The following is a 15,817-nucleotide window of genomic DNA, read 5'->3' on the forward strand; positions in this document are numbered from 1 at the left end:
AATATTTTTCCTTTTTCATAAAAAAGCCAATACAGAACATTCCCTTCTTGGACTTACCCATAAATCTATCATTTTATAAGCAAACAAATAAAAATAACAGCAAAAATATATATATAAACATATAAACCAAAAAAAATATAAGCAGACTCACAATTTACTCCTTGGCCCATGAAGGAATTATCAGATATCAATTAAGGAATTCTCCCTTCCAAAAAAACTTCATTACCAAGTGTGAATTCAGTAAACACTGATTGAACATTTAATACATACTCAGCACTTTTCTAGATACTGGGATACAAAGATGAACCTGAAAATGTTCCCATCCTTAAGGAGCTATCAGAGCAGTCAGAGGGGGACCTATGAGATCAATGTACAGAGATGCTAGTATGATGGTAGCACTGATGACTGCCATCAAGTTAGTCATATGACAGTATGTGTGTGTGCGGAAGGCAAGGAGAGCGGAGGTGAGCAGGTACCACTCCAGGTAAAAGGACAGGAATAAAGGCCCGGGGGCATACATCTCCTCTTGGGGAAACAGTGAATAGGATGAGAACAAGAGAACAGAGAACATGATCTAGCCCAGAGGGAAACGAAAACTACCCAGGAAGGCCTTGTTTCATATACAAAAGAAGCAGAGATGTATCCAGTCCTAGTCTATGAGAATATTTGTGGATAAAGCCTATGAGTCTATACTTTTCAAAAGCTCTTCAGTAACCCTTTGGTAGCCAACCTGGCACCACCAGTCTTTAAATAAGCGCTGGCAACTACTGGCATGGCCGATGAGAAGCTAGAGAAGGTGTTAAGCAGTAGGATAGTAAGATTTTTACCCTTTTAATTTTTATGCAAATTAATCCTAAAATTAACTTGGGAAAAAATATCTGTAGGAAGAACTAGAAGAATTCTGTAAAAGAAGAGTAAATGAGGGAAGACTGGTCTGAACAAACAGTAAAAGATCCCATGAAGCTACACTAATTAAGAGAGTTTGGTAACAGCATATGAATAAACAAATCAATGGAAGAAGTCCAAGAATACATTAAAATGTATATATCACTTCAGTATATAATAGAAGTGGCCTTTTACATCACTGAATAGAAGTTTCAAGAGGATCTTGGGACAAGAGGATAGATATATAACGTGGGGTCCCTAACAAATACCTTATAAAAAATTAAATTCTAGTTGGATCAAAGATTTATACATTTTTAAAAATTTATACATTTTAAAAGATATTAGTAAGAAACATGAAATAATTATGATCTTAGAGTGAAAGGGCATCTAAAGGATACAGAAAACCCTGAAGTCCCAAAAGATTGCCATATTTGACCACTAAATTTACCTCTCTTCTTACTAAATGTGTATGTGCATGCACGCACATGTATGTGTGGCACAAACAACAAGGGAGGAAAGTTACCATATAAAGCACATACAAAAGAGACAATTTCTTCATTATATAAAACTATCAATTGATAAGAAAAAGAATAAACATTAATTGAGCAAAGAATTGGAACTAACGGTTCACTAAAATAAATATAAAAGGCTTAAAAAAATATGGAAAGTAATTCCTCTGTTCTCAAATAAGTGTCAGTTAGATCATCAACAAGAAATCATTTGTCATGTAAGAGATAAGCAAAGATCCAAAAATTAAATAGCACAAAATACTGGTGGTCTTCCTAGTAATTTGTTCTAAAGAATACTAATACAGGGGTGGCTCAGCCGGTTAGGTGTCCCACTTCAGCTCAGGTCATGATATCATGATCTGTAGGTTCAAGCCCCACGTTGAGCTCTTTTCTCACAGCTCAGAGCCTGGAGCCTGCTTCAGATTCTGTGTCTCCCTCTCTCTTTGCCCCTCTCCCCCATGCTGTCTCTCTCTCTTACTCTATCTCAAAAATAAATAAATATTTAAAAAATTAAAAGAAAAAACAAACAAAAAACAAAGAAAGATATACTTATGATGGAGTCTTTCATTAAAAAAAAAGGATACTCATACATATGTACAGGCATATGAAGGGGGTAACTGCTGTTCATAGTAGCCTAGAACAATCTAAATGAGCATGATAGGGGACTACGTAAAGAAAAGAAGGCCTTTAGAGCTATACAACTAACTATACTATGCAACCCTTAAAAAGAATGAGATTTTAGGAGATAGAGCTATATGTACTGATAATATATTTGGAAATTATTTCTCAGGTGACACATTTTTTTTTAAGGAAGGAAAGGGTAATGGTGAATAAAGTACATGCTAATGCTTTTCTGGACATTTGGATGACAAAGTTAATAGTGGAAAGGGAGCCTAGGAAGTCAAGAGAGAAAAAGAAAGATACTTTATCCATTTTATAACCTTTTATGCTATTTAACCTCTTTTTTTAACTATATACACCTATTTCTTTAAAAACAAACTTAATATTTAAAAACAAAGACAGGGGCGCCTGGGTGGCGCAGTCGGTTAAGCGTCCGACTTCAGCCAGGTCACGATCTCGCGGTCCGTGAGTTCGAGCCCCGCGTCGGGCTCTGGGCTGATGGCTCGGAGCCTGGAGCCTGTTTCCGATTCTGTGTCTCCCTCTCTCTCTGCCCCTCCCCCATACATGCTCTGTCTCTCTCTGTCCCAAAAACAAATAAAAAACGTTGAAAAAAAAAGTTTAAAAAAAATTAAAAAAAAATAATAAAAACAAAGTACTCATTTTAAAAAACACAGAAAAAAAAAAAAGAAAAAAAAACCTCTAGTAGTAATGTGGAAAATCAGAGACTTCTGTTAAGACCAAAATATTTACCATAAATTCCTGGAGGATTTCAAATTCTGCTACTTTTTTCTCAAGCACGTTAAAACAATCCTTGATGGTTAATTGCTCACGAAAACTGAATATTAATGGTCGAACATGAGCCAGCTGAGCTAGCTCCCTTTCAGAAACAATTTGTATACCTAAGAAAAAGAAAAATTCACATTTGTAAGTTACTTGTATGTATGTGAAGGGAGATTTTCTTTCTGTTGTTGTTTTTTCTTAAATAAAGGCACAGCCACCTATGGATTACTGGAAATTTGTGTTTCCAGAAGTGAAGAAATCTGTTACTTTGAAAGAAAGTATTCTTGGTTTGAAAAATCATGATTATGTACTTTGAAATTACACAAAACCCACTATTCTTGGAAAAACTGTTAAGTGCTATATAAATAAAAGATGCTATAGACTGAGAAGTGTTCTATTTAACAATGTGAATTGAGTATATGTATTGACAATTATGCACAGCAAGCATGTGCAAACAAGACTTGGATGGGAAAAAGTGAGAATTTTGTCTTCCCTCAGACCAAGTATTTAACATCCCTGGAGTTTGAGAGGAGAGGATGTGGAGAGTCTAACACACTTCTCACTCTAAAATAGATCAAGGACACTCATGCACACACAGACATACAACACAAATACACCCCCCACAAGGATAGAGAGGCTCTATGTGATATTATTAATAAGACTAGAAAATATATATAATATATAACTTGTAATTATGTATCATATGCATATATATACATTATATAGTTACACATTTATAACCAATAATAATAGAAGAGAATACATGCTATTCAATAGTACACATGGAGGGTTTTTTTTTAATGATGATGTTTTATGTCATGTTGACAATCTAGATTCCAAGCAGCCGAAATTTTACAGATCATGTCCACTGACCAAAATGCAATAAATCCAGAAGTCAGTATTAAAAGAATATTTTTAAAATTTCAGAATTTTGAACTAAAATGCTCATGTGAAGCCAGTTCTCAAAATCTCTTTTCAAAGCCAAATAATATGAACAAAAATAAAGTTAACACCAGCATATATATATATATATATATATATATATATATATATGTATATATATATATATATATATATATATATATATATATATATACAAGAAGCAATTCCACAAAAGAATAGGGATAGTTAGTTAAAGCCATAAGTGATCCTTCCACAATGACTCCCTTGCCAGTGAATAATTCAGCAATATGTAGACGACTTGATCCAATGGGAAGCAAGAAGTATATTCAGGGCTTGCGGGCAAGGAAGAGAAGCAAGCCTCTCTCTCATCTCCATCCTCTGCCCAGACATAGATAGAGACGTATAAGACCCTGATTATTACAAGCAGCCCTACTGTGACATAAAAGGAATGAGCTGAATACAACAAATATGAAAAAAATATACATAAAGAACCTATGCTCTTAATGACATCACTGAGAAACTGATCAAATTGAACTTGGAACACTTCCTACCTCTGTACTTCCATTATGGGAGAAAATATATTTCTGTGGTTAACATCATTTTGAATTTGGTTTCTTTTTATTGTGGCCTGGTCCAAGAATTCCAATCGAGGTGGACAGGTCAGGCTTCAGCTACAACAATGGCAATGGGACTTTTGCAGAGGGGCAGTTCTTTTCTAGCTATTTGGTGTGACATCATTGGACAGGTTTGAAGAACAGGTGCTTCCCCCTAACATGGTCCAAAAATAACAGTGCAGAATGGTCTACCACAAAAACTGCTAGCTTTGCTGTAAGGAGGAATCTGAGGAAGCTGGACACTGCTGCTCGAACCACTAGCTCCTGGATGACACTATTATAGCAACCATGGAGGAATTAGAAAGTCAGCACCACAACTGTTGGTGCTAGTGATGTACCATTTCAGTTATAATGAGACACAAGGAATACCATGCGTGTTATGGTGCGTACCAGCAACTTGAGAGCTTCTCCACAGATTTAAGTCTTGGCTAAGTGCATACAACTGGTCAAACTCACATAACTTCAGGATTTCCGGGAAATGTAATTTTTAGTTTTCCTGCCTGGGCCATACAGAAAGACATGTTAGGAGAAGGATGTGATCAAAGCTGAGTAAGCTAATCTATAATATCTTCTATATAACAATTCATCCACACCCTGTGAGTTTTCTGTTCCTTTTCCCCTAACCCTTCTGCACATTTGTCATTATCTGCTCAGCCAAAATCCAGCCCTCAAAGTGTAGTTTATAATGGAAGATAACTAATCAAATCAAATCAAATGGAATGAGATTCAACAAGAATTCATTCATGCTCAAACTGAAAAATCAAGGAGATGCAGAACTATACATGTTACTGAGCAAGATGGAAATAAAATGAAAGATGAAGAAAAAAAATGAGCAATGCAATATGGTAGGCAAAAAAAATTTAATCCATTCTGAATGGAACATAACTTATATTGTAGATCTATTATCTGTAGGAAGAAGTAATGGAATATAAATTATTTTAAATGAGTTTAAAAGTGAGATTTTAAAAAACAGAATGGCCTCTTTTTTTAATGTTTATTTATTTATTTTGAGAGACAGAGACACGAGCGGGGAGGGACAGAGAGAGAAGGAGAGAGAGAATCCCAAGCAGGCTCAGCCATTCTCAGCACAGAGCCAGATGTGGGGCTCAGTCTCACAAACTGCGAAATCATGACCTGAGCCAAAACCATGAGTCCAATTGATCCTTAACCGACTGAGCCACCCAGATGCCCCCCAAAAAACAGAATGGCCTCTTATATTGGGTTCCTAAAGTAGTCAAATTCACAGTACAGAAAGTAGAATGGTGGTTGTCAGAGGCTGGGGGAGGGAGAATGGAGAGTAGGTACTTAATGGGTACGGAGTTACAGTTGAGGAAGAGGAAAAAGTTCTAGAGATGGATGGTGGTATTGCTTGCACAGCAGTAAGAATGTGCTTAATACCACTGAACGGTACACAGAAAAATGGTGAAGATGATAAATTTTATGTTCTGTGTATTTTACCACAATTTATAAAATACTACTAACAACCCAGATTCTTTGCATCACTTATAGTCTGTTATCCAGAGACCAGCTGCTATTATAAAGCTAGATTCTCCTCATGGTCACAAAAAGATGGTCAACAGCAATCAGAGCCATGTATTTTCTTGCTTACAACCTATTTATTTTCTTTTTTAAAAAAATTTTTAATGTTTATTTTTGAGAGAGAGACAGAGCACAAGGAGGAGAGGGGAAGAGAGAGAGGGAGACACACAATCCAAAGCAGGCTTCAGGCTGCAAGCTGTCAGCCCAGAACCCGATGAGAGGTTCGAACTCATGCACTGCCAGATCGTGACCTGAGCAGAAGTTGGACACTTAACTGACTGAGCTCCCCAGGCGCCCCACATACAAACTATTTCTTAAATGCAAGGACAAAGTTTCCCCAAAGCATCCAACAAACCTTTACCTGAATTTCAGGCAGGCCAAGGGTCTGAAACATAGCTGGCAAAACAAAACCGGCAAAACCTAACTGGCATGTCCTCAGATCATTCAGGTTCACACCCTGAGTTAAAAGCAATTTCTCAACCTGCCTTGCTGCAGCTCGATGGAAAAGAGACGAAATGAGTGCTGAAGAATCAGCTAGAGTGATCACTGGTGCCCCTATACAACATCTGCAGCAACCTCCACCCAAGTGCACAGACTAGGGTGCAAAAAAACCTTTGTGCAGAATTCAAGCCATCCTTCCAGCTCCTCCCTAGCTGTTCCCTACCGGTGCCAGCAAAACTCCCCTACATCTCAGTTCTGATGCCTCCCCAGGTCTTACCCTAGAGCCAGAGGGGAGGTCACACCTATGGGGGACAGAGGTTTAGATGGAGAAAGCATCAGAAAAGAGGCCAGATTTACATTTTTAAAAAATTTTTTAATGTTTGTTTATTTTTGAGAGAGAGAGACAGAGCACAACTGGGAGAAGGGCAGAGAGTGAGGGAGACACAGAATCCGAAGTAGGCTCCAGGCTCTGAGCTGTCAACACAGGTCCAATGCAGCGCTCAAACTCACAAATTGTGGGATCATGACCTGAGCCCAAGTCAGACGCTTAACCAGTGGAGCCAGCCAGGTGCCCTGCCACATCTACATTTGTATCAATATCACCTGGGAAGTGCCTTGAAAATAATGGAAAACAGTGTGGAGGTTCCTCAAAAAATTAAAAATAGATCTACCCTATGACCCAGCACTGCCAGGAATTTACCCAAGGGATACAGGAGTGCTGATGCATAGGGCACTTGTACCCCAATGTTTATAGCAGCACTTACAACAATAGCCAAACTATGAAAAGAGCCTAAATGTCCATCAACTGATGAATGGATAAAGAAATTGTGGTTTATACACATAATGGAATACTACGTGGCAATGAGAAAGAATGAAATATGGCCTTTTGTAGCAACATGGATGGAACTGGAGAGTGTGATGCTAAGTGAAATAAGTCCTACAGAGAAAGACAAATACCATATGTTTTCACTCTTATGCGGATCCTGAGGAACTTAACAGAAGACCATGGAGGAGGGGAAGGGAAAAAAAAAAAGTTAGAGAGGGAGGGAACCAAACCATAAGAGACTCTTAAAAACTGAGAATAAACTGAGGGTTTATGGGGTTGGGAGGGAGGGGAAAGTGGGTGACGGACATTGAGGAGGGCACCTGTTGGGATGAGCACTGGGTGTTGTATGGAAACCAATTTGACAATAAATTTCATATTAAAGAAAGAAAGAAAGAAAGAAAGAAAGAAAGAAAGAAAGAAAGAAAATAGGGATTTCTGGATTCAACCCAACGAATGCTAAATCATAACCTTAAATAAAAATTAAATTAAAAAAAAAGAATGAGGTAAAAAATAAGTTTACAGACCTAAGAAAATAAAGATCAAAACTACATGATTACAGGGGCACGCAAGTGGCTCAGTCACTTGAGCGTTCCACTCTTGATCTCAGCTCAGGTCATGATCTCATGGTTTGTGGAAGAAGAGACAAAAAATAAAAGATAGTGCATGTATGGACATCATCAGAAGTTCAGAATGAAAACTTAAGATACAGTGAGGAACTCCAGAAATCATCCTTCCTGGCACAAGCGCAGAGAGGGAAGCAGCAGCTTCTACAGGCAAGGTATGATGTCCCATCCAGTTCCTTTCCCCTATCTTCCCTAAGGATCAGAAACAGAAGAAGTTGGGAAAAGGGCAGCAAACTCTATTGTCCACAAACACAAGTTAAGACACAATAACTTTGGGAATTGGGAGGGGAGGAAAGCATCCTAGGCTCAGACCATAACATATCCTCTACCCCTAAAGAAAAGACAGGTAACTGAGAAGGCAGGGACACTGCACCTGTCTACAACTAATGCTCAATAAAGACAACAGAGAATGCACTCCCACCCCCAATTAGGTTAGCAAGTAACATAATTACAAACAAGAGCATTCTGTTGCTGGGAAATGAACAAGGTCATTGACAGAAACCTTCTCTGAGGTTCAAGTGCAATGCGGAGACCTAAAGCAGAGGGTAGACATTGAAATAAACCCTCTGGCATTTTCCATTCTAAGCACAAGGTAGCAATACAGGAATTTGAAGCTGGTGATGCACTAGGCGTAACCCTAGCAACATAAAAACTCAAACCCTGCTCAATTCCTGACTAAACTGACTTAACTCACCAGACTGAAGGCCTACAAAAGGAAGAGGTATGCCTATTCCTATTAACCCCAGTCTCTAGAACACAAGATATCCAGATTTCAACAAAGAAATTATATGTACACAAAGAAGCAAGTAAAGTAAAAAAATAAAACTGCCAAGAGATAAAGCAATCAAAGGGACCAGACAGAGATACAACATAAATGTTAAAACTATCAGACAATGAATTTTAAATAAGTAAGATTGAAGTTAAAGGCTTCAGTGGAAAAGTGGACAACATGCATAAACAAATGCAGAATTTCATCAGAGCTAGGGAAACCATAAAAAATCAAGCAGAAATCCTAAAAATGAAAATTTCTATAATAGAAATAAAGAATGCTATCAGTGGGCTTATCTATGGGCTTGATACAGACTAGAAAAGAATCCGCAAACTTGAAAATAGGTCAATAGGCATTACTCAAACTGAAAGAGCAAAAAGAGTCAGGGAAGCCACAGTAGACAGCATCCAAGCACTACAGCCCAATATCACACAGATTAATATTCCTATAATTAGAAACCCAAAATAGAACAGAGAGTGAGAGTGGAATTGGGCAGAAGAAATATTTGAAGTGACAATGGTTGGGGATCCTCCAAAATGAATGAAAGACACCAAGGCTCAAATACAAAAGCTCATCATCAACAATACAAGTTATAAGACAACCCAGAATCCTACAACCAACAAAAATGTCTTTCAGAACAAATGAAGGAGAAATAAACACTTTTACAGACAAATACTGAGAGTTCATTAGCAGCACACTTGCACTGTAAGAAATGCTCAAGGAAGATCTTCAGGCAGAAGGAATATACTACAGAACAGGAAACTGACTCTACACAAATGAAAAGTTGTAAAAATTCCATGAAAGTAGATAAATATAAAATTCTTTTTTTCCTTAATTTTCACTTTCCTGGAGGGTAACTGGCTATCTAAAACAAAAGCACTGAATACATATTTTTCATAATTATTGTTATGTAAAAGAAACATTTGACAACAATTGTACAAAAGATTCACGGGAATAATTAGGAAGACACTATTGGAAGGTCCTTTTGCCAAGTGTTATAATGTTATTTGAAGATAGAAAAAACAGACTGTGAAAAATTAAAGATGTATATATATTATAAATCCTAGGGCAACCAAGAGAACACTTTTAAAGAGGTATAACTAAAAACCCATTGGGAAAATAAAATGTTATTACAAAATAATCCTAGAGAAATCTGCAAAAAAAAAAAGGAAAAAAGATAAAGAATAGAAAGAATAAATAGAAAGCAATTAGCAAGATGGTAGAGTTAAAAGACAGTAATATAAATGCAAGCAGTCTAAATACACCAATTAAAAAAATAGTAATCAGGAAACTGGGTGAAAAAGCAAGACCCAATCATACAATGCCCATAAGAAACCACTTTATATACAAAAATGTAGGCAAGTTAAAAGTAAAAGGATAGAAAAATAGGTACCATGGGAACGCTAATCAAAGGAAGGTGGAGTGGCTCTATTAACATCAGAGAATATCAGAAACAAAGTAGACTTCAGACCAAGAACATTACCAGGGTTAAAAAAGTCGTTACTTGGGGGAAGAAGGATGAATAAGGGGAACAAAGAGAATTTTAGAGCAGTGTAACTATTCTGTTTGACACTAAAATGGTGAAAACATGTCTTTACACATTTGTCCTAACTCATATAATATACAACACCACCAGTGAACTCTAACGTAAATTATGGACTCAGAGTGGTATTGCTACGTCAGTGCAGATTCATCAGTCACAAATACACCACTCTGGTGAGGAACACTGATAGTGGAGGAACTTATGCATATGTGAAGGCAGTGAGAATATGGGAAATCTCTGTACCTTCTGTTCAAATTTGCTGTGAACTTAAAACTGCTCTAAAAATTAAAAAGATAATTGCTAATGATAAAGAGGTCAAATCACAGAGAAGACGTAACAGTGCTAAATGAGTATGCACCTAACAGAACTTCAAAATACATGAAAAACTGATAGTGTTTAAAAAAAAGAAAGAAAGAAAATTTACAGTTATCACTGAAGACTTCAAAACTCTTCACTCAGGAATCAATGGAACATGTACACAGAAATTCAGCAAGGACAGAAAAGAACTAAACAACAACGTCATCTAACTGGCCTTTATAAAACACTCTGTCCAACAACATTGTAAAAATTCTTCTCAAGTGCACGTGGTACCTTCACCAGATAGACCATATTCTAGGTCAAAAATCAAACCTTAACAAATTAAAAAGAATTAATATAAATTATGCCCTTGGACCATAATGAGATTAAATAAAAATCAATAACATACCTGGAAAATCTTCAAATATTAAGAAAGTTAAAAGCATACTTCTAAATAACCCATGGATCAAAGAAGAAGTCACAAGAGAAATTAGAGAACAATTTAAAAAAAAGCAGACTTTAGAATAGATCTATGTTTACCAAAAAAATTAGTAGGTAGTACAGAGAGTTCCCATATATCCTCTGCTATAGTTTCTCCTATTATTAACAATTAAACTAGGTTAGTACATTTGTTAGATTTGGGGGTTCCTGGGTGTCTCAGTCAGTTAAGTGTCTGACTCTTGATTTCATCTCAGATCCTGATCTCATGCTTCACAAGTTTGAGTCCCACATCAAGCTCTGTGCTGAAAGCACAGAATCTGCTTCGAATTGTGTCTCTCCCTCTTTCTCTGCCCCTCCCCACTCTGTGTGCATGCACATTCTGTCTGTCTCTCTCTCAAAATATATAAACATTAAAAAAAGAATTTAATTAACCAATATTAATACATTATTATTAATATGTTAACTGAAGTCCATAGTTCATTCAGAGTTCCTTAGTTTTCCTTCATATCCTTTTACTGTTCCAGGATCCCATCTAGGAATCCATATGATCTTTAGTTCTCACGTCTCCTTAGGCTCCTCTTGGCTGGGATGCTTCCTCAGACTTTCCATGTGTTTGATGATTTTGGCAGTTTGAGGAGTAATGATCAGATATATTCTAGGATGCCCCTCTATTGGAATTTGTCTGATGTTTTTCTCATAATTAGCTTAGGGTTATCAGTTTTGGGGAAGATCACAGAGGTAAAGTGCCATATTCATCACAACATATCAAGGGGACCTACTATCAACATGACTGATGTTGACCTTGTTCACCTGTTACAGCTGTGTATCATGTTTCTTTACTACAAAGGTCCTCTTTTTATCCCTATTTCCATACTGTACTCTTTAGAAGAAAATCACTATATACAACACACACTTAAGGGATGGGATGTTATGCTCCATCTACATTAGAGTGGAATACATCTACTTTAGAGTGGAATATCAACATGATTTATTTGGAATTCTTCTGCATCTCTTTCTTCTCCCCATTTATTTATATATTCAATTATTTTTTTATATTAGTATGGACTCAGACATTTATTTCATCCTTTGAGTTATAATTCAATGCTACATTGTGTTGGTGCTCAAACTGTTCCAGCTGTAGCCAATGGGAATGAAAAAGCATTCTGAATGGAATGTAAATAAAAACACATCAAGAATTTGGGGGTATTACTAAAGCAGTATTCACAGGAAGATCTGTTGTATTAAGTGCTTATATTAGATCAGAAGAAATAACTTATCAGAAATCAATAAAATTGAAAACAATAGGAAAAATAATTGAAACTAAAAAAGCTAGTTCATGGAAAAGATCAATAAAAAGACAAATACAATATGGTTTCCCTTTTATGTGGAATTTAAGAAACAAAACAGGAAAAAAAGAGACAAAATAACACACTCTTAAATAGAAAGCATAAGCTGGTGGTTGCCAGAGTGGAGGTGGGTGGAAGGATGGGTGAAATAGGTAAAGGGGCTTAAAGGGTACAAACTTCCAGTTACAAAATAAATAAATTATGAAGATGAAAAGTACAGCATGAGGAATATAGCCCAAACATTGCTTGGTGACAGATAATGATTATACTTATTGTGATGAGCACTGAGTAATGTACAGAAGTATTGAATCACTATATTTATTGTACGCCCGACACTAATATAACACTGCTAATTATCCTTCAATTAAAAATTATCAAAATAAATAAAATTACACTGAATTAAAAAAAATGAAAATCTCTAAACTGATCACAAAACAAAGAGAAAAAACACACTTTACCACATCAAGAATAAAACAGAGGGTATCAAGTCAGATATTACAGACATTACAAAGTTAATAAGGGAGTATTATAAACAGTTCTAATTCCATAAATTAGACAACTTATATTGATGAGACAAACTGCCAAAGCTGATTAAAGAAGAGAAAGATGATTCAATAGTCCTTTATCAATTAAAAACATTGAATATTGTTATGGGCTGAATTGTGTCCCACCGCCCCCCCCCCCCCCAGAATTTTATATGTTGAAGTCCTAACCTCTAATAATTCAGAATATGATTGTATTTGGTGATAGGATCTTTAAAGAGGTAATTAAGCTAGTAAGATTTTTAGGGTGCACCCTCATCAAATACGACTAGTATCCTTACAAAAAAAACCAAACAAACAAAAACAAAAAACACAGCTCCCAGATACTACACAGGGAGAAGACAGCCATCTGCAAGTCAAGAAGAGGCCTCAGAAAAAATCAAAACTGCCAACACCTTGATCTTAAACATCTAGCCTCCAGAATTGTGAGAAAATACATGTCTGTTATGTAAGCCACTCAGCCACTAGTACTTTGTTATGAAAACCCTAGAAAATGAACACAAATATGTATTTTAAAACCTTACAAGCACATTCCAAGACCAGATGGTTTCACTGAATTCTAGCACTGAATTCTAGCAAACATTTAAGAGAGCAATAATAATAATTTTGTACAAACTCTTCCAGAATATAAAATAGGAGGGGTACTTCCAAATCAACTTTATGAGGGCAGCTTTGCCCTGATACTCAAACCAGAAAAAGGCACTCCAAAAAAGAAAATCGCAAATCAATATCTATCACGAACGTAAATGCAAAAACCTCAACAAAATACCAGCAAATCAAATCAAGCAACATATAAAAAGGAAAAACCACAAAGCTGGGTTTATCCCAGGAATACAAAGCAAATTCAACATTTGAAAATCAAATACCAACAGTCCATAAGTCACCATATCAACAAACCAAAGAATAAAACCTATAAGATCATCTCCGTAGATACAGAAAAAAACACTGGGAAAAAATTCAACATGCACATATGATGAAAACTCTAGGAAACTAAAACTAGAAAGAACTTCCTTAATATGATAAAAGACATCCACAAAAATCCTCCAACTAACATTATTCTTAATGATGAAAAACAGAATGTTTTCCCCCTAAAACGAAGCCCACTCTCTCTACTCTTTTCAATGTTGCACCAAAGGTCCCAGCTAGTTCAACAAGTTAAGAAAAAGAAATGAAAAGCATATACATTAGAAAGGTTGAAAAATAAAACCGTGTCCATTCATAGATAACATGAGTGTCTACATAGGCAAATTCCAAAAAGAATATACAAAAACACTCCTAGAATTAAGAGTGAATTTAATAAGGTAAAGGGATACAAAGGCAATATCAAAAATATCAATCATATTTCTATATACCAGCAGTGAACTATGGAAGTTAAAGTATTTTATAATAGCACCAAAATGCGTAAGATACTTAGATAAAAGTCTAACAAAATATGTACAAGATCTGTATGTTTAAAACTATAACACACTAACTACTGATAAAAGAAATCAAAGCAGACCTAAACGGAGAAACGCTTCCATCAGAGGACACTACAATGATCCTACTGATAACGTTAGAAGTTGAGAATGCCACCAGCCCATTTTGGGCTCCTCATGCTACCAAACTGACAGAAAAAGAGGGGCTACTATAATGCTTGATATGACTAATTCTAATTATCAAGGGGAAATTGGGTTCTTACTAAACAGCAGGGGTAAGAAGGAGTATGTTGAGAATGCAGGTGATCTTCTAGAGTGCCTTTACAGTGATTAAAGTCAGTGGAAAATGATAACAGTTAAATTTAGACATGACTGCTACTAGCTTAGTGATGAAGGGATGAAGGGATGAAGGGATAAGGTTTGCATCACCCTACCAGACAAGGAACCACAACCAACTGAGGTGCTTGCTGGGGTCAAAGAGAATACCAAATTAGTAGAAGAAGGCAGTTCTACCAGATACAACCTTGTGACCAGCTGCACAAATGAGGACATAATAGTTACAAGTAAGTCTTCCTTTTTCAATATAAATGTCTGACACAATATATCAAGTATTCACATACATTCAAATATGTAAATTAACCACATATTTTTGTTTTCTTTTATAGGATAGTAAAGGCGAAGTGTTAATCAGCTGAACAAGGAAGACATCACTCAAAGACAAAAGGGGAGGGGAGCCTAGGTGGCTCAGTCAGTTAAGGGTCCAACTTCAGCGCAGATCATGATCTCGAGGTCTGTGAGTTTGAGCCCTGCACCAGGTTCTGTGCTGACAGCTCAGAGCCTGAAGCCTGCTTTGGATTCTGTGTCTCCCTCTCTCTCTGCCCCTTCCCACTCACACTCAGTCTCTCTCTCACTCTCTCTCTCTCTCTCCCTCCCTCCTCCTCTCAAATATAAACAAACATTAAAAAGAGAAAAAAAAGACAAAAGGGAGATTTTTATATTCTCTTTTGAGGATGGGGTGAGAAGGTGTTTTCAGTTGCACACAGGATAACTCTATCATCGTAGATGGAAACATATGTTTTTATTTGGAGATTAGGTATGGTTTAAAGAGATACATGTGGGTGCCAAGTTGACAAAAGATGGACTGTGGTTATTTTGCAATATGTCAATATGGCTAGGCTGAACTTCTTCTCCCAGAATTCTATTTCCTAAATGTTTTCAGTTAAGATGATTGACAAGAGAGGTTCTTATGTGAGACTTTGGACAGTGAACCTGAAACGATAGCCATTTTGTAGTTCACACACACTATAGCTTATCTCCTGACACACCTCATTTTTTACACAGAGGGAAAAACTTGGTATCATAAAAATGGCAATACTTCCCAAATGAATATGTTGCCACTCCAATCTGAATTTCAAAATTTACATGGGGGTATATGCATCCCAATATTTACAGTAGCATTATCAACAACAGCCAAACTATGGAAAGCACCCAAATGTTCATCAACTGATGATGGATAAAGAAGATGTGAGATATATATATATATATGTATATATATATATATATATATATATATATATATACACACACACACAATGGAATATTATTCAGCCATAGAAAAGAATGAAATCTCACCATTTGCAATAATGTGGATGGAGCTAGAAACTATGATTCTAAGCAAAGTAAGTCAGTCAGAGAAAGACAAATACCTTATGGCTTCATCCAT

The 15,817-nt window shown here is 36.3% G+C and overlaps 1 protein-coding gene across 19 annotated transcripts in view; it reads right to left on the reverse strand.

Moving 5' to 3' along the window:
- Positions 1-15,817, reverse strand: part of PTPN20 (protein tyrosine phosphatase non-receptor type 20) — a 111,967-nt gene that overhangs the window by 27,334 nt on the left and 68,816 nt on the right. For 17 of the 19 annotated variants that reach the window (XM_045040271.1, XM_045040269.1, XM_045040274.1 and 14 more), the window contains one exon: positions 2,766-2,914. The exons of the other annotated variants lie outside the window; for them this stretch is intronic. In XM_045040271.1, coding sequence (XP_044896206.1) covers positions 2,766-2,914 — 149 coding nt within the window. The remainder of the gene's footprint in view (positions 1-2,765; positions 2,915-15,817) is intronic. 19 annotated transcript variants of the gene reach the window in all.

This window comes from Felis catus, chromosome D2 (genome assembly GCF_018350175.1).
Source record: "Felis catus isolate Fca126 chromosome D2, F.catus_Fca126_mat1.0, whole genome shotgun sequence".
Lineage (NCBI taxonomy): Eukaryota > Metazoa > Chordata > Mammalia > Carnivora > Felidae > Felis > Felis catus.